Source organism: Cervus elaphus, chromosome 3 (assembly GCF_910594005.1).
Source record: "Cervus elaphus chromosome 3, mCerEla1.1, whole genome shotgun sequence".
NCBI lineage: Eukaryota > Metazoa > Chordata > Mammalia > Artiodactyla > Cervidae > Cervus > Cervus elaphus.
The window spans coordinates 42486862-42506311 of NC_057817.1; the positions used below are offsets into that span (position 1 = coordinate 42486862).

The window sequence follows — 19450 nt, forward strand, 5'->3', positions numbered from 1 at the left end:
ATTGCATTATAAATCCCAGGACTGTAACTGTTAGACAATTGATATGAAATGTCTGAGAACAGGCTTCCAGGGAAAGGGTGAAAGGTTGCAGTAGGTCTTTAAGCACAGAGCCAAGACAGGTCAAGTTCATCTATTGACTTCTTATCATTAGATTTAATCATACCCTGCAAGTCTTTTAAAACAAAAACCCAAATGGATTATCTAGATCATGTAACAACTTTGAAATGCACTGAGGAATAAGACAAGAATTCTTGGGCTCATTCTTATTTTTGTCCACCAGAGAGAGTTCAGTTCCCCTGGCGTGGGCAGACCTTTTCAAAGCTAATGTAAATAACCTGAGTATTATCTAAAACCAGTCTCTTGTTGGTAAATATTCACCTTGTAATTGTTACTCTGTTTATTTCAAACTGAGTTAACAGAATCTTCATTCAGTGACGCAGTGATTTTCCAAGCATCGCTGTGGTTCAGAATTTCCTGCAGAGATTTGTAAATATGCAACCGCCGCGACCCAATTCGTTAGATCACCCAGGAAGATTTAAAAGCTTGCTTACCCCTGGACCTTACTCTAGACCAATTGAATCAAGACCCCTGGGGATAAGGCAAAGGCACTGGTATTTTCTAAAAGGCATTTGAGCTAAGGCAAAGGCACATGTGACTGTAAGGTGCAACACTGGGTCAGCAATCTTGCCCTAATGGTCTTATGGACACAGGTAGGAAGGAGAGGTTGGGATGAATTGAGAGAGCAGCATTGACATATGTACTACACGTGTAAAATTGATAGCTAGTGGGAAGTTGCCATGCAGCGCAGGGACCTCAGCCCGGTGCTTTGTGAAAACAACTTAAAACTCTGTTCAAAAGAAGACTAGTTGTGTAAAATATTGTACGAAGCTAACTAGAATGCAGCCATTAAAAAGAATGATTCTGCTCTCCACATCTTAACAAAAAAATCTCCAAGATATAACTTGAAACAAAGAAGCAAATGGCAGACATGTATGGAGTATAAAGTCGTTTGTGTTTTTAAAAATTTGGCCTATATGAAATCTGTGATACTTCTCCGGAAATATACACAATAACCTGGTTGCAGTGATTTCCTTCGGGGAGGGAAACTGGTTGGTTGGGAAAATGAAACTTACTTTCCCCATTAATATTTTTTTAGCCTGTTAGGATTTTTGTGCTAACTGAACTACTCAATTGAATTAAAAAAAAATAAAAGGTCAAGTGTAAACAGTAAGCTTTTGAAGCACATATTTATATGAACAAAGCTTTTTACATAGTAGACACTCCATAAATGTTTGTTAATAAATAAACCTGCTACCTTATTATTCCTCTCCTATTATTCAAGTCTCTTCTCTCGGTATGCAGGCGGTGGAGGATGAGTAAACTTTCACATAACATATTATGTGCTAGCACTTACTGAGTGTTATTTATGTGCAAAGTGTTATGTTAACCTCTTGACATATGTTCCTCATCTCAGGTACTCCTACAACATCCTTGTGAAGTAGACATTATTATCTCTCTTTTACACATGAGAAAACTGAGGCTCAGAGAAGTCACCGAAAGCTGAAGCAAATTGTGTTATGCACACACATACATACATACACACATACACACATGGAGACACACAAAATCAAAGAAATGCTTTTAAAGTATATACAAAATGCTGTGGGGACTGTGAAGATAATATGTGTTTTGCCCTCCCTAAGGGTCTTATCGGGGGAAACATTTGTGTCTAACACAACCATAACACGAGGCAAGAGAGAGCCCCTTGGTGATTTGAAGGGAGAGGTGGAAGGAATCGAGGAAGGCTTCTCAGAAGAGAACCTGGTTAATTAGGTATTTGAAAAGAAGCATCAGGAGGAAAAGTCATGTGATTCACCTGTTGGGCAAAACACTAAGTGCTTTGTATACATTATCACCTTTTATTCTTTTAATCTGAACAGTTCTAAGTATTCTTGTTCTCAGTTTTACCAAACCCTAAAGAAGAGACATTCCCCTGATGTCCTAGTCCACATTTAATGTCACCTTGCTTCCTATTGGCCCTGCAATCACACACACACACACACACACACACACACACACACACACACACACACAGTTATATATCAGTATATAAGGCAATGCATGTAAGCAGTCCCTACAGAGGTAAATACTCTTTTTTTCTAATACAAGTAAAAACTACTTGAGACAGGAACCGCATTATTTTTTATTTCTTGAATATCCCCCATTCTATGCTCACATAGTAGACACTGAAATATTTAGGGTAATATATTAATGTTAAGGGGCTTCCCTGGTGGCTTAGATGGTAAAGAATCCACCTGCAATGCAGGAGACATAAGAGATGCCAGTTTAATCCCTGGGTCAGGAAGATGCCCTGGAGAGGCAACCCACTCTGGTATTCTTGCCTGGAGAATTCCATGGACAGAGGAGCCTGGTGGGCTACAGTCCATGGGGTCACAAAGAGTAGGACACTCCTGAGCAACTAAGAGAGATATTAAAGCTAAATCAAGTCTGTATAACCTATCTCTTTATTTTGTGTAAAGGTTTTATGACAGCAGATGAAAGAAAATTATTTGACCACCTCAAATCTCCTCATCTGAAATACTGGGTTCCATTCATCTGGTTTGGAAATCTCGCAGCTAAAGCCCGGAAGGAAGGTAGAATCAGAGACAGTGTTGATCTTCAATCACTGATGACTGTAAGTACATTGCAAACATCAGTTAAAAGATAAGAATCAGATACCAACAGGGACTTGGATGTAAAAGACTGGACCTGGACGAGTCCGCTTTGTTCAATCCTGGTTCCAAAGGAACCAGAAAGACTGGGCTAGGATTAGAACCCTCAAATGCAGGAGGAGAATATAACACAGTTTTAACTGAGGTTGATTGGAGGTGGTTGCTTAGAGGCTGTTTTAAGCAGAAGTAGGCTTTGTAATGAATGTTGAGTTTTAAGCCAACTTTTTCATCACTCATTATAAAGCCAACTTTGAACTATGGTTTTGGAGAAGACTCTTGAGAGTCCCTTGGACTACAAGGAGATCCAACCAGTCCATCCTAAAGGAAATCAGTCCTGAATATGCATTGGAAGGACTGATGCTGAAGCTGAAACTCCAGTACTTTGGCCACCTGATGTGAAGAACTGACTCATTTGAAAAGACCCTGATGCTGGGAAAGATTGAAGGTAGGAGGAGAAGGCGATGACAGAGGATGAGATGATTGGATGGCATCACCGAGTCAGTGGACTTGAGTTTGAATAAATTCCAGGAGTTGGTGATGGACAGGGAGGCCTGGCATGTGGCAGTCCATGGGGTCGCAAAAAGTCAGACTCGACTGAGCAACTGAACTGAACTGAAGGCTTTATAATAGGCTTCCCTGGTGGCTCAGACGTAAAGAATGTGTAAAGAATACACCTGCAATGCAGGAGATTCAGGTTCAGTCCCTGGGTCAGGATGATCCCCTGGAGTAAGAAAATGGAAACCACTCCAGTATTCTTACCTGAAGAATTTCATGGATGGAGGAGCCTAGAGGGCTTCAGTCCACGGGATTGAAAAGAACAGGACAGAACTGAGTGACTAACACACACAGGCTTTGTAATAGGCTCTATAAGACAGTGTTCCTTGATTGATCAGCAATGTCTGCAAAGGGCTCAGAAGGTTCTGGCACCCAAGAGGCATATTTGCCATCCCTAATTCCAGGATCCTGGACCCAAATCCCCAGTAAGTTCCCCAAAATTGGAATATCCCAAAGTTAATCCCCTGGAGGAGGAAATGGCAACCCACTCCAATATTTTTGCCTGGAGAAACCCATGGACAAAGGAGCCTGGTAGGCTACAGTCCGCCAGTTCACTAAGAGTCGGACATGACTGAAGTGACTTTGCAAAGTTAGTCAGCTTTCCAGATGACCCAGGAAACAAAACTGTGTTTTCATTAAATGAAATAATCCTGAATGCATTTGAGAAACAAATTTATAGATGGGCTAGATAGATTTGTGCCATGACAGTCTCCTGCCTTCATTAGGCTAAAAGAAGTGAATGATTTTAAAATAGCTCCCAAATTAGCATATACTCTTTCTCAGTCTTAAATAATAACTTGTGTTCAGTAGAGAAAAAAGAAATCAATGGATCTCAGTCCTTTCTGCTTTAACAGAGATAGATTTTCTGTCAATAGAAGTATTCTAGAGTCTTCTTTCGTTGGGAAAGGCATAGGATGTATTTAGGCTTTTTCCTAAGATCTTCAGTAAGCGTGTTTTCAAAAGAGATAGAGGAAACAAAAAATAATCTGCTCTCTACATAATTTAGAAATGATTGTTTAAGATATTAACTACTGCATTTCTACCACCCCTTTGGGCCTATATATATATATAGTGTGGGAAATTATGAATTCAATAGAGTAGGGGATATTTCTATACCATCCTGATTTATCTTAATATTTTTTTAAACTGTACAACTGTACTTATTCCTTTTGCACATCATTGAATGATGTCAATAGCTTGTCATTTTCAAAATTTTCCTTTTGGAGTGGACTTCAGAACCAATTTCTAGTTCTTTTGAAGTCGTGATCATTATTTTATAGGTGTATTTCTAAAAGCCACAGCCATATTCTGAATCCCAGTAAATGTTATTTACTGCACCCTTCATCTTAGTAAATCATGTTTTCTCTATTTCTGGCTTAGGAAATGAACCGATTTCGCTCCTGGTGCAGCCTCTTATTTGGTTATGACTGGGTCGGGATTCCGCTGGTTTACACCCAGGTATCAAATGCTTGGCACGTGGTTTTTTCTTCCCATTGCCCACTTTGGCATGCTGGCTCTCTCGGGGCAGCCAGGGCTGTGCTCTCAGCAGGCTTTCTCTCTGTTTCAGGTGGTCACGCTGGCTGTCTACACCTTCTTCTTTGCCTGCCTGATCGGACGCCAGTTTCTGGATCCCACCAAAGGCTATGCGGGGCATGACTTAGATCTTTACATTCCAATCTTCACTCTCCTACAGTTCTTCTTCTATGCAGGATGGCTCAAGGTAGCCAACAGTCTCTGTGCCTGAGACCCTCTCTACAATCTAGGTCCTGTTCCAAACTCTGCACACTGATCCATTACTGAATCATTCGTTCATGAGTGACTCCAAGGTAGATTTAACATTTAATAGCTGAGATGTTACTATTTTTCAACTGGGAGTTCCAGTGGCAGGGATGTGGTGAGTACTGTACTGCAGAGATCTGAAGCAGCTCATTTATGCAAAGACGTTACTCTTTTACGGCCATTGATTGTGTTAAGTCTTTGTGTGCTCCCATTAGGATTACGATAATGTAATTAAAGTATTAAGTGTACCTGCATTGATATTTTATACCACAACAAGCGACTAGGCAGAGTAAAAGAAAGTAAATAAGAAGTCTTGTATCTCAGACTTAAGCATGATTATTATATTATTATCTTGGTTCTGGGCTTCCCAGGTGGCTCAGTGATAAAGAATCTACCTGCAATGCAGGAGATGTGGGTTTAGTCTCTGGGTCAGGAAGATCCCCTGGAGAAGGGAATGGCACCCCACTCCAGTATTCATGCCTGGGAAATCCCATGGACAGAGGAGCCTGGAAGGCTATACAGTCAATGGCTTGAAAAGAATCAGACACGATTGAGTGACTAAACCATCTTGGCTCTGCTCAACTCTAAATAGTTAGTTTCTATTCCCTGAAATCCCACTAGCTGCCCCACGACATTAAATGCATTCCATTTTTAAAACCAGAACTGAGACTCGAAGGAATTCATCGGAATCAAAACCAGAAACACCAGGATTAATGACAACATTTGGTTTGCCAGGAAATTAAAAGCAGGTCAGAGCAATGAAAAGAACAAGTCCAATCATCAGCATTAAATTTTACTTGTTCCCACCACCATCTCTCTTCCACCCCAATGTATGTAACAATATCAGAAACCTGATTCTTCCCTCTCTTTAGTAAGTGACAGAAAAGATCAAAGATTATGCCTTCTTTAAGGTAACTGAAATCTAAGGACAGTTTGAAGGTAACATTAATAAAGTAGAATTCCAAATGTCTGACCTTCCAAAAAAACACGTGTCGACATGCACATCCAGGTCTTCCAAGTTGTTGCAGCCTTTTCTCTGCAGACGCCTTTACTTTCATTGGTTTGAATCTTAACCAGGAAAAAAATAAATATGTTGGCATTTCAAGTTACCCTCCAAAGAGTAAAGGCATTTCCTTTCCAAATGGCAAAAACATTTTTAACCAGATGACAGAGACTCGATTATTTTTACCCATTTAAGACGAAGAGCAAGAGAAACTAACAGCTCTCATTTCTCATTAGAGAAAAAGTACATTCTAACTTTTTAAACAGAAAATCACAATTGGCCCAAACACTCAATCCTCAATCATTCTGGTCTTCTATTGTCCTTTTGCCTGAGTTGTGCTGAGCTTTTTATTCTTCACTTTGTGGGCATGTGAAGTGGTCAGCCAGGCTGGAAGGAAACAGTCAGCAGTTCCTGCCTTTTGAAGTGCTCTCTAATATATTAACATTCTTGGGACTTCCCTGGTGGTTCAGTGGTTAAGATTGCCGCTTACACTGCAAGGGACATGGGTTTGATCCCTGGTCAGGGAGCTAAGGTCCTGCATGCTGTGCAGAGTGGCCCCCCCAAAATAAAATATTTACATTCTTTTCCTTTATAAAATATTTTTGAATGCAAAATATGAAAAGAAAATCTTAGCTCCATTAAGAGATAGGCGACTGTGAGAGAAGGGAGTTTTCCCATCCAGTGGATTGCATCTCAATTTCTAAACAGCTATTTTGTCTTGACCATTCTAATATTTATAAATATTGAAGTGTAGAAAACCCAGCTTAACCTTATGAACAGTCTATTACTTAGTTATTTGCTAGAAACGGAGCCTCAAAGTGAGTAAAGGCTATCTTTGTGACAGTCAATTCCAAATCATGGATATCATTTTGGTAGTTAAAGGTAGACTGTAATGCTATATGCAGGCCTGATGTCAAGAAAGTGAAATTCTGGATGTAACAAAAGTATTTTCAGGACCCATCCAGCGGCCATTTTATTTAAAGAAAACCCCAGGCAAAAATAGGCTTCCCAAGTTGGAATCCCTGGGCTGGGAAGATTCCCCTGGAGAAGGGCATGGCAACCTACTCCTGTATTCGTGCCTAGAGAATCCCATGGGCAGAGGAACGTGTGGGACTAAAGTCCATAGGGTCACAAAGTGTCAGGCATAACTGTGACTTAGCACGCATGCTCACACCAGGCAAGAAAGGGTAGACAACCTCTTGGAACTTGCATTGACGAACTCTTTCATGGATATTGCTGTGTAGCTGACTGATCCAGGCACCAGCCCGGCCAGGGCTGTCCCTTAGAATAGGGGGGTATCCTTCTCTATCAGTGGTTTTCAACAAAGGCCACACATTAAAATCTCCTGGGAGCTCTGCTCACTACTGATGCCTGGCTCAGCTTCACACCCATTAAATCAGAATCTCTGAGGGAGGGACCTAGCCATCAATTTTCTTTAAAAGCTTTTCAGATCATTTTGATGTTCACTCAATGTTGAGAACAGCTTTAAGTGATTAGAGCTAAATCTTAAAAAAATATATAGATAGATCTTTTTTACCAAGAAGTCTCAGAATCTATGAACCCAACTAATCAATGGTACTTCTTTTTTACACACTTGTAAGTTTTTCACATTTAAGCCCAATGTAAAACCACACACACACACACACACACACACACACACACACATCCAAATAATAAAAAAATCAAAGGGAATGAATAAAAAAAAAAACAGGTGAGTCTCATTTGGCATATAAATCTCTCATCAAGAAGATGAGAAGCCAGGGGCTTCCCTGACAGTCCAGTGGTTAAGACTCTGCCTTTCCACTGCAGAGCATGGAATGGGTTTGATCCCTGGTTGAGAACTAGGATCCCACAGCATGCAGTGCGGTAAAAAAAAAAAAGTTGTTTTTAAAAGAAGGCTGTTCAATTCAGGAGCATGGTAAGAACGTCTAATGCTGACCAACTATTAGAAGATATATGATAAAAACCTATGTAACTTCTAAGTAAGTTGCAGTAAATCCTTTAAGTTAAAACTAAGTAAGAAAAAGTCCAGCTTTATGACTTACTTGCTCTCTGACTCACTCAGTAGTTATGTCCAGTTACTGTGAAATCTCCTTGTAATATTTTCTTTAATTGTGATTTAAGTCTTTCTTTGCTCTTTAACCTTGCCCACAGTTATGTTTTCTCTCATCACCTGGGCTTTTGTAAATTCTTTCAGAGCACAGGCTCTGCACCCCTTGAAGTGCCTAGCATATTGTCAGAACTCCTTCGATATTTGCTGGCTGATTTGTACCCGAGAATCAGTCTTTTGGTTCCTAAACAGCCCATGGCTTCTCCTGGATGGGACCTGCACTGTCACCAGCTGAATAGACAGAGCCTTTGAAGAGCAGGCCCACGCAGGTGGACGATTGGCGGTCTGAGAGTTCAGTCTTGCTGACTGATAATTACCTGTGTGTTTACCAGCCCACTCCCACTCTGCTCTAGGCTTCCTGCTGTGAAAGGTGACAAAAGAAATCAGAGAGTGAAACAGGAATCCTCTCCAAACTCCGCTCTTAGTCTTCACAAGCATCATGGCAGACTCATTCTATGTTCTCAATTGCAGGTAGCTGAGCAGCTTATCAATCCTTTTGGAGAAGATGATGATGATTTTGAAACTAACTGGTGCATTGACAGAAATCTGCAGGTTGGAGAAGCTTTTCTTTCCTTTACAACCATTAATAATCTAAACAGACTCTGAACGCAGGCCTCTGAAGTTGGGAGCTTTAGCCACAAACGAAAGAGGTGTGGCTGTTCAGTATGTTGCTTCCAGGTTCTTTTGGAACCTTACAAACCTCACTGGATCTCAGTTCCAGTGAAATTCCATCCCTTTTCAATAGAACGTTAAGCCAGTTTTCTTTGTAAGTTTCTTTGTTAGCTTTACATAGCCTCTTCCATCTCAGTACAGACCAATATTTTAATACATTTTTAATTTGTTTCTGATTGCCACCTGAAAAGATTAACAGTGACATAAAGTGGCAGTCATAACACAATGTGAATTCCAAAATGCACATCTTGTAGATCCCTACAGTCAGATGTCCAGCATCTGGACACTGAGAATGTGGGGCAGGCCAGCCTGTGTCTCAAAATCTCCCTCAATGGTACCAGATGGACCCCAGGGCTTTTACACTGAAGCATTATTCCGGAGAACTTATTCATGAAGAGGTAGCATGGGAGAATTTTTATTTTAGGCACGATTCCCCTCCAATGATTCTCTTTCCTGAAAACCTAACCAAGAAAAGGCCTTCAGCTTGTCCATTTGTTTCAAGTCCTTACTCAGCTCTTAAACAGTATCAAACATTTAACTGTCGATTCACAAGCTAGCCCCTGTACACAGAGGGAAAGGGGGGACCAAAAAAAAAGGCAGACCAAGTTAGGTTGGAATGTGACAGTTCTAACAAGCTAGGGAACTTACTCAAGAGGCTTGTCTTGGGGAGATACAAGGTGAATAGACCTTCACATCTACCTGCCAGAATCCTAAACTTTGACATAGAAGCCTTACTGGGGTTCAGTCATGTAGTCAGTCCAGATGGTCTCAACAACACATTGCTCTCTCAAGACTGTATCCTTGAAACAGCTCCCACTATGGGGACAATGGGCGGAATGTATATTCCAAGGACAGAAGCCCACCCTATTACCCTGGTGCATCTCATAGATCATGACCTCTGTATGACCCCCAATAATCACATTGTCAGCCTGTTAAGGAGGAATTGTAACGCCTATACCACTCACTGTAAAAATTGGATTCCCAGAAGTTTAATAGTTTATTCAAGCATCAATTTGCCAAAGTCAAGAGGAGAAGACCATTATGACCGCAAGCAGTATAGATTTGTCGATATATTTTTCTAAAAAAATCAAACAAAAAAATTCATGGCAAATAAGAAGTGATATCAAGTATAAATGTACTTATGGAATCAGTGAAATGGTATATTGAAATCTTCAGCTTCCTGTAATATCTGGGATTATGTGGTTGCTGTCAGGATACCCACTAGACAATTAGATAATTTTGAGCAAAGAATAAAAAGGTGTCTCTCCTGCATCCAGATAAGATGTGCTCCACGCTGGGGTATGTGGCTTGATGAATCTAGTCTGGGCAGCTTTATGGCCCCACTTACCCCCACTGCCGAGTGAACCACATATACAACTCTCTATAGCAGCTCTAGTTGTAGCAAATATAAACTGTGGACATTTATATAGTCACTCATTCACACTGTGCTCTGTCCTATTCCAAACTTCATTCACCCACTGGAACTTATTCTTTCTTCATGAATTCACATCAGAATTATTCTAACACTATACTGATGATTTTAGGTCTCTCTTTTGGCTGTGGATGAAATGCACATGAGCTTACCCAAAATGAAGAAGGATATTTACTGGGATGATTCTGCTGCTCGTCCACCATACACACTGGCTGCTGCTGACTACTGCATACCCTCGTTTCTGGGGTCAACCGTCCAAATGGGGTAAGTGCATTTCTAAAACTCACCAACATTTAGAAAATAAGTAAGTCACCATGCTGATCTTTTTATACTGTGGTCCTGAAGTTACTTTCATAAGAACTCTCAATTATTAATATCCCAGAATGGTAGCCTTTTCAAATTTTCAGACATAATCAATATGTCCAAGAGAGTGAGAAATTAAAATGACTGTAGTTTCTGGTTTAAATATGGAGTGTGTGTGTGTGTGTGTGTGTGTGTGTGTGTGTGTGTGTGTGTATTTGGGGGTAATTTGCATTTCACCTTGCTTTTATACCACAGCAAATTTTTCTAATAGTTGTGAAACTATCTTTTTTTTTTCTTTTCCTTCCAACTTGGAGTAGTTATTTAATTATATTGTTATTTATTATTTAATTATGACCGTCATAATGAAATGCATTTTAAAAAGTATTTATTGAGCATATACCATGTGTAGGCACTGTGCTAGACTATTTTGAGACAAGTAAGCCTTAAGGTAAATTTTATCAAAAAAGTTTCCTCAAAGATTATGCTTTGATCAAACTGACTTGTTTAGTGTACAAGCCAGTCTCTGTTCAGTGGTTTGAACATAACAATCTGTCCATATGTACTGTGAGCTTTAAATAAATGGGCTGAGGCCTGCAGTAAATCATGTGCAGTTCTTGAATAATTTTATTAAATCTGATCATGTATTTGATTTTGCAGAAATGTGTGAATGTGGAGGAAGTTTAGGTGTATTTGCTGAAGGCAGATGCCATGGTTTCCAAGTAACTTAAAAAGAAGAATGTGGACAAATTTAGAAAAGTAAAAAGAACCCCTCCAAAAAATTATAGAAAAAGGAAAAACTTTTACAGAATTTTTCTTATAATTTTTGGCAAAACTGTAGTTCATTTTTCCCTGAGGCCAGCTCTAGGCAGATTTATGAAGTGAGAACGTGTCTAAAGTTGCCACCTGTGACCCTCTTTCTCTCCCTCTCACACTGTTCAGCCCTTCTCTTTTGCTACTGTTAAAAAGCAAAATTCAACTGGGTAAATTTTTTTGAAATTCCCTCCTTTAGCTTTTTAAAAATGTATTTATTTTTAATTGGAGGATAGTTGCTTTACAATATTGTGTTGGTTTCTGCCATGCATCAACATGAATCAGCCATAGGTATACATATGTCCACTCTCTCTTGAACCTCCCCCTATTCCCCACCCCATCCACCCCTCTAGGTTGCCACAGAGTACATTGAGCTCCCTGTGTTTTATAGAAATTTCACATTAGTGATCTATCTTACATATGATAATGAGTATGTTTCCATGCTATGCTCTCAATTCATCCCATCCTGTGTGTCCACAAGTCTGTTTTCTATGTTTGCATCCAACTGAGTAAATTTTAAAGGTCTTATTGCTTCATTCACCGGTTCTTGAATTGGGCAGCATCCAACCTAGCAAAGACAAAGGAGCTCCACAGAACTATACAAATGAAAGCCTTTTATAGGCAGAAGGGAGCAGGAATAAGGAAGTTATACATGGCAAAAAAACTGGGCTGTTTATTGCAAGGTCACTTTCCTGTAGGAGACAGCAGGGGTCTAACAGGCAGAATACCTAACCAGTGCTGATCAGGCAATTCCTGATTGACTGGCTTAAGATTCCATTTCTGGGAAAACTAATTAAGTCTTGGTTTCGTGACATGGTGCTTAGCATAAGTGACTCCATTTGGGGCCTGTTGTCTTGTTATTAGTACTAATATGAGAAAATTTAGCTTCAATCCAGTCCATACTGCCACTAATTCGCTTCAGTCATGTCCAACTCTTTGTGACCCCATGGACTGTAACCTGCCAGGCTCCTCTGTCCATGGGATTCTCCAGTCAAGAATACTGTTCTGGGTTGCCATGCCCTCCTCCAGGGGATCTTCCTGACCCAGGGATCAAACCCATGTCTCCTGCATCTCCAGCACTGCAAGTGGATTCTTTATCACTGAGCCTGGGAAGCCCTGAATGTCTCCCAGGGCCCCTAGAACCTCTGAGGCTGAAATCCCTTGAAGGCTCAAAGAAAAACATGACTGAAAGTATAATTTCAGGCGTTGTGGCAAATAATGAGTCAACGTAGGAGTCAAGAAACTCGCCTTGCTGCTCTCCAAGCACAGCTTGGTAAAGGTAGCTACTCCAGGCTGGCCTTGTTTCTACTTCTAGATGCCCGCTAAGCCTGGCCCTCCTGTCCAGGGTCTCCTCCTGACCAAGGTACTCATCCCCACCCCAGCAGGTTGCTCAGTCTCTATAAATAGCAATTCCCTGCTGTCCGCACTTCTCACTCTTTTGTAATATATACTGCAGGGGTAGTGTCACAGATATCTGGCAATCTTCTCAGTTTTGAAAATTAATAGATGTTTTCCTGTCAGTTTGTTTTTAGATCACTCTATAAGCTTTAACTTTCCCCTCCTCTCCCGTCGTTGATTAATGCAAAGAATTTGAAGATCTGACTTGTAAAAGAAAGGAGACCAGCACCACTGATAGGGCTGGGGAGTCATCGTGATGACTCTGTTTGGACTGCCAGAGCCACTTGCGTCCATTCCCAGGTGGCTCAGTGGTAAAGAATCTGCTGACCAGTGCAGGAGACACAGGTGGTGTGGGTTCAATCCCTGGGTTGATCCCTGGGTCAGGAAGATCCACTGGAGAAGGAAATGGCAACCCATTCCAATATTCTTGAATGGAGAATCCCATGGACAGAGGAGCCTAGTGGGCTACAGTCCATGGGTTCACAAAGGGTCAGACACAATTGAGTATGCATTCATAAAATGAAGATTTTTTTTTTTTTGGTCTCAAGATTTAATCCTGATCTACATATTCATCTTAATCATTATAATTTCACATTCCTATGCAAGTGTCCGTATTCTTTAGAAAATATTAAAATATGTATTTTGGGAATTCCCTGGTGATCCAGTGGTTAGGACTCCATGATTTCACTGTCAAGGGCCCAGGTTCACTCCATGGCCAGGGAACTAAGATCCCACAAGCTGTGTGGCGCAGCCAAAAAATATTAATAATAAAACAAAAATATGTATTCCTCCTATTTCTAAACATAGAAACATAGTATTAGGGATTTATAAGACCTTGGAGAAAATACATAATCCAAATGATTATTGGGGAGATTAAACAAGATGGTAAGCACAAAAACACTCTATAAATAACTGAAAAGCATTATAATTATCAACTGGTACAGATCCCTTATTTGTGGATGTCAAACTTTGGCACAGGAAGATTGAACAAGTCTAAGCTATTTTTCAAATTTAACTAAGCCTGGAAATCTGTCACAGAAAATAAATGCTTGAAAGTGAACCGGGAGGTAAGAATGAAGCAAACAGTTACCAGCTGTCAGAGAGATCCTATGGTTAAGTTGGCATATTCACTACTAGATAAGATGACCTATTTACTACTAGTTACCATGGCCTATTTCAGTTCACTTCAGTTCAGTCGTTCAGTCGTGTCCGACTCTTTGCAACCCCATGAACTGCAGCACACCAGACCTCCCTGTCCATCACCAAACCCGGAGCCTACCCAAACTCATGTCCATTGAATCAGTGATGCCATCCAACCATCTCATCTTCTGTCTTCCCCTTCTCCTCCTGCCTTCAATCTTTCCTAGCATCAGGGTCTTGTCCAATGAGTCAGCTCTTCGCATCAGGTGGCCAAAGTACCGGAGTTTCAGCTTCAGCATCAGTCCTTCCAATGAACACCCAGGACTGATCTCCTTTAGGATGGACTGGTTGGATCTCCTTGCAGTCAAAGGGACTCTCAAGAGTCTTCTCCAACACCACAGTTCAAAATCATCAATTCTTCAGTGCTCAGCTTTCTTTATAGTCCAGCTCTCATATCCATACATGACTATTGAAGAAACCATAGCCTTGACTAGATGGACCTTTGTTGGCAAAGTAATGTCCCTGCTTTTTAATATGCTGTCTAGGTTGGTCATAACTTCCCTTCCAAGGAGCAAGTGTCTTTTAATTTCATGGCTGCAGTCACCATCTTCAGTGATTTTGGAGCCCAAAAAAATAAAGTCTGACACTGTTCCCCGATCTATTTCCCATGAAGTGATGGGACCTGATGCCATGATCTTAGTTTTCTGCATGTTGAGCTTTAAACCAACTTTTTCCCTCTCCTCTTTCACTTTCATCAAGAGGCTCTTTAGTTCTTCTTCACTTTCTGCCATAAGGGTGGTATCATCTGCATAGCTGAGGTTATTGATATTTCTCCTGGCAATCTTGATTCCAGCTTGTGCTTCTCCCAGCCCAGCGTTTCTCATGATGTACTCTGCATATAAGTTAAATAAGCAGGGTGACCATATACAGCCTTGACGTACTCCTTTCCCGATTTGGAACCAGTCTGTTGTTCCATGTCCAGTTCTAACTGGTGCTTCCTGACCTGCACGCAGATTTCTCAAGAGGCAGGTCAGGTGGTCTGGTATTCCCATCTCTTTCAGACTTTTCCACAGTTTATTGTGATCCACACAGCCAAAGGCTTTGGCATAGTCAATAAAGCAGAAATAGATGTTTTTCTGGAACTCTCTTGCTTTTTCAATGTTCAGCAGATGTTGGCAATTTGATCTCTGATTCCTCTGCCTTTTCTAAATCCAGCTTGAACATCTGGAAGTTCACAGTTCATATATTGCTGAAGCCTGGCTTGGAGAATTTTGAGCATTACTTTACTAGCTTGTGAGTGCAATTTTGCGGTAGTTTGAACATTCTTTGGCATTTCCTTTCTTCGGGATTGAAATGAAAACTGACCTTTTCCAGTCCTGTGGCCACTGCTGAGTTTTCCATATTTGCTGACATATTGAGTGCAGCACTTTCACAGCATCATTTTTTAGGATTTGAAATATCTCAACTGGGATTCCATAACCTCCACTAGCTTTGTTCCTAGTGATGCTTCCTAAGGCCCACTTGACTTCACATTCCAGGATGTCTGGCTCTAGGTGAGTGATCACACCATCACAATTAACTGGGTCGTGAAGATCTTTTTTGTACAGTTCTTCTGTGTATTCTTGCCACCTCTTCTTAATATCTTCTGCTTCTGTCAGGTCCATACCATTTCTGACCTTTATTGAGTCCATCTTTGCATGAAATGTTCCCTTGGTATCTCTAATTTTCTTGAAGAGATCTCTAGTCTTTCCCATTCTATTGTTTTCCTCTATTTCTTTGCATTGATTGCTGAGGAAGGTTTTCTTATCTCTCCTTGCTATTCTTTGGAACTCTGCATTCAAATGGGTATATCTTTCCTTTTCTCTTTTGCTTTTCATGTCTCTTCTTTTCACAGCTATTTATAAGGCCTCCTCAGACAGCCATTTTGCTTTTTTGCATTTCTTTTTCTTGGGGATGGTCTTGATCCCTGTCTCCTATACAATGTCACGAACCTCTGTTCATAGTTCATCAGGCACTCTGTCTATCAGATCTAATCTATTTACTATTAGTTATAATGGCCTATTTACTACTAATTAAGGTGGCCTATTTACTACTAGTTACTATAGCTTATTTACTCACAGGCGCAGACCCCCTAGGGTCTTTTAGGGGAGGTTTTTGTGATATGTTTAACTGGACTCCACTAGAACTAATTCTTCAAGAAACAACTAGGCAAACGTTTACTTGGTCTTGACTTTCTGCACGAATGAGGACCCTAAAGGGGGGCCTCACAATCAGGAAAGGTCACTGCAGGAGTTCAGGGTTTTGGAAGTCAGCAAGAATGTGAATGTGCTCTTTAATCCTTTAGCATCACTTTCTCCCATGAGTATGTTATTAGACAAGATGTTTCTGGTTGCCAATGACAGAAAACCAACTCAAGCTGGGATTAAGCAAAAAGGGATTTCTTGGGTCACATCCAGAAAGTGGCCTAGCTTTGGATGTGGCCCGGTCCAGAGGCTCACGTATGTCACCAAGACCTGCATTGCCCTCTCTCTCAGTTCTCCTTTTCTCTCCACTGGCTCAGGTTCCAGGCAGGCTCTCCCCTCCTGATGTCAGACAGACAAGATGGTAGCCAGCAGCTCCAGGTGTATGACCTATCTTCTCAACAAATGCTGTGGAAAAACCACATCTCTTTTCCAACTCTGAAGACTGAAGTACTGGATTCATTATGATTGGCTAGGTTTGGTGAACATATCTGTTTCTGAACCAATAACTATCAACAAGAAAACACGATATTTTGATTAGCTAATATTGTTGCAGGCATCCATCTTTGGACCAAGGGGTATGGTCAGCTCCAACCAACAATATGGAGCAGGTGATGCTGGCAAGAAAGATGAAGGTGCTATTATAGGAGAAGGGTGAATGGTCTGCTGGGCTGGCGAAGATAATAGGTGTCTTCTATAATCTTAAAAGATGATTCGCTAAGCATTGAGTTATTCACTCACCAAATACAACATCAATACCAAGTAAATCATCTGAGTGAGGTTCAGGGAAAAGACAGTAAAAGTAAGGATTATTGTAGCACAGGCGGTTGATGATGACTGAGCCAAGTTTTTCTTGCATTTGGATGAAGACTAGATGTCAGCATGGTATGGATGCAAACATCTCAATGGTCATTTAAAATCCCTTCCTGAATATTTTTTTTAATTTCCTTATTCTTTTTAAGATATATGTTCACAGCATATTTAATTCAGAAATCAGATTTCCCTCATCTTTTCCTATCAGTGTTTCAGGTTTGTAATCACAATTCCCATGATTCAGAAATTCCAAAATGGAGGCAATGTCTTTCAATAACTAAATAACAATATTACTATCCAAGGGCAACCTGAGAAATTACTCTGCCTCATACATTTTTTCACATTTAGCACGCTACACATTTCCACATAAAAAGGAAACTCCTTGGAGACAATTTCTTTGTTCTCTATATTCAGGAACATGTTCAAAATATTGCTCTATTTTCTACACATTTTTCAAATATACATTACTGAAATAAAGTAATTCCTCTCCTCATTTTTATCTCAAGTGCAAATTTAAATTTTCATTTTCCTTGTGTCTTCACATATGGAGCTTACATGTTCATTTATTCAAGCAAAATTTTCTTTTAGGGCCTAGTATATGGTAGGTTCTATGCCAGATGCTAGGAATAGGCAAAAACAAAAACAAATTAAAAAAAAAAAAAAAACATGTCTTTTAAGCTCTCAGACATAATGAGACTACTTATAAAACAATGTGGTAAATGCAGTGACAGAGAAATGCTGAGAGTTTTATGGGAATACAGTGAAGGTACACTTCATGGGGTCTGATAAGTCAAAGAAAGCCCCTTTCAGTTGGGGAATGTAGTATGCATCTCATTTTTAAAATTTTTATTCTTTAGACTGCGAGATGCGGCATGTGGGATCTTAATTCTCCATCCAGGAATCACACCTGCATCCCGTGTATTGGGAGCACAGAGCTAATCACTGAATACCAGAGAAGTCCCTAATATGCATCTTTAAGAGTGAATTTGGACACGACTATACGGTCTCCCTTGGTAGCTCAGATGGTAGAGAATTTGTCTGCAGTGAAGGAGACCCGACTTCAGTCCCTGGGTGGGGAAGATCCCCTGGAGAAGGGAAGTGGTTGCCCACTCCTGTATTCTTGCCTGGACTCTTCCATGGACAGAGGAGCCTGGCAGGCTACATGTAGTCCATGGGGCCGCAAAGAGTCAGACACGACTGAGTGACTAGCACTTTCACTATATATAAAACAGGTAACTATTAAGGACCTACTGCAGGGCATAGGGAGCTCTACTCAATGCTCTGTAATGGCCTATATGGGAAAAGAATCTTAAAAAGGAGTGGAGACACATAGATAGATAGATAGATACAGCTGATTCACTTTGCTGTACGCCTGAAACTAACACACCATTGCAAATCAACTACAGTCTAATTTTAAAAATTAAAATAAGATTTTAAAAAAGAATGAATTTGGAAGGATTTCCACGGTGGTCCAGTGGTTAGGACTTGGTGCTCTCACTGCCAGGGCCCAAGTTTGATCCTGGCTGGGAAACTAAGATCCTGCAAGCCACAAAGCACAGTCAAAAAAAAAAAGAAAATCAGTAAAAAAAAAAAAAAAAAGAATGAATTTGCATATAGCACATAGACAGAAGTGGGAGGATGCAGCAGAGAGTACATTCTAGGTATGAGCAAAGACAAAAAGGAGTGATAGTGTATTCAAAGCAACAATTTTTTTAAATTTCAGCTTTATTGCAATGGAGTTGACATATAAAATTATAAGATAAAGTGTAATTGTGGTGATCTGATATATGTATACATTGTGAAAGGATTCCCCCATCTCATTAATTAACAAATCCTTCACCTCACATATTTTTTTTTTTTTTGGTAAGAATGTTTTAAGTTCTACTGTCTTAGTAAATTGCAATTACATGATACAGTGTTATCAACTATATTCACCGTGTTTTAATTAGATTCTCAGACCTGATTCATCTTACAACTGAAACTTTATACCTTTTTACCTATTTTATCCCTATTTCCCCCAAGCTCCTAGCCCCTGGCAGTGATTTTTCTACTCTGTGTCTCTATTCATGGGATTTTCCAGGCAAGAATACTGGAGTGGGTTGTCATTTCCTTCTCTAGAGTATCTTCCCAACCCAGGGATCAAATCTGCGTCTTCTGCATTGGCAGGAGGATTCTTTACTTCTGAGCCACCAGCGAAACGTGTTTCTATTAAAATAACAATTTGATATGCAAAGCAGAAGAGCCAAGAAATGAGTCTGGAGGGAGAGATAAGGAAGGATCATAGAGGTTTTAGAGTCTGAGTAAAGAGTTTCAGCCTTTTTCCAAAGCTATTAAATGACATGGTCACATTCGTGTTTTCAACAAGTTGTCCTAGCAACTGGCTAAAAGATGGATGCCTAGGGATAAGACTAGAGTCAGAGAGACCAGTGAGCAGGCCACTGGTATAGTTTAGACAGGAAAGCA

The 19450-nt window shown here is 40.3% G+C and overlaps 1 protein-coding gene across 11 annotated transcripts in view; it reads left to right on the forward strand.

The window, feature by feature from the left end:
* Window positions 1-19450, forward strand: part of BEST3 (bestrophin 3) — a 53965-nt gene that overhangs the window by 15617 nt on the left and 18898 nt on the right. For all 11 annotated transcript variants that reach the window (XM_043887388.1, XM_043887398.1, XM_043887408.1 and 8 more), the window contains 5 exons: window positions 2541-2695; window positions 4668-4745; window positions 4855-5007; window positions 8651-8731; window positions 10396-10547. In XM_043887388.1, the coding sequence (XP_043743323.1) occupies window positions 2541-2695; window positions 4668-4745; window positions 4855-5007; window positions 8651-8731; window positions 10396-10547 (619 nt within the window). The remainder of the gene's footprint in view (window positions 1-2540; window positions 2696-4667; window positions 4746-4854; window positions 5008-8650; window positions 8732-10395; window positions 10548-19450) is intronic.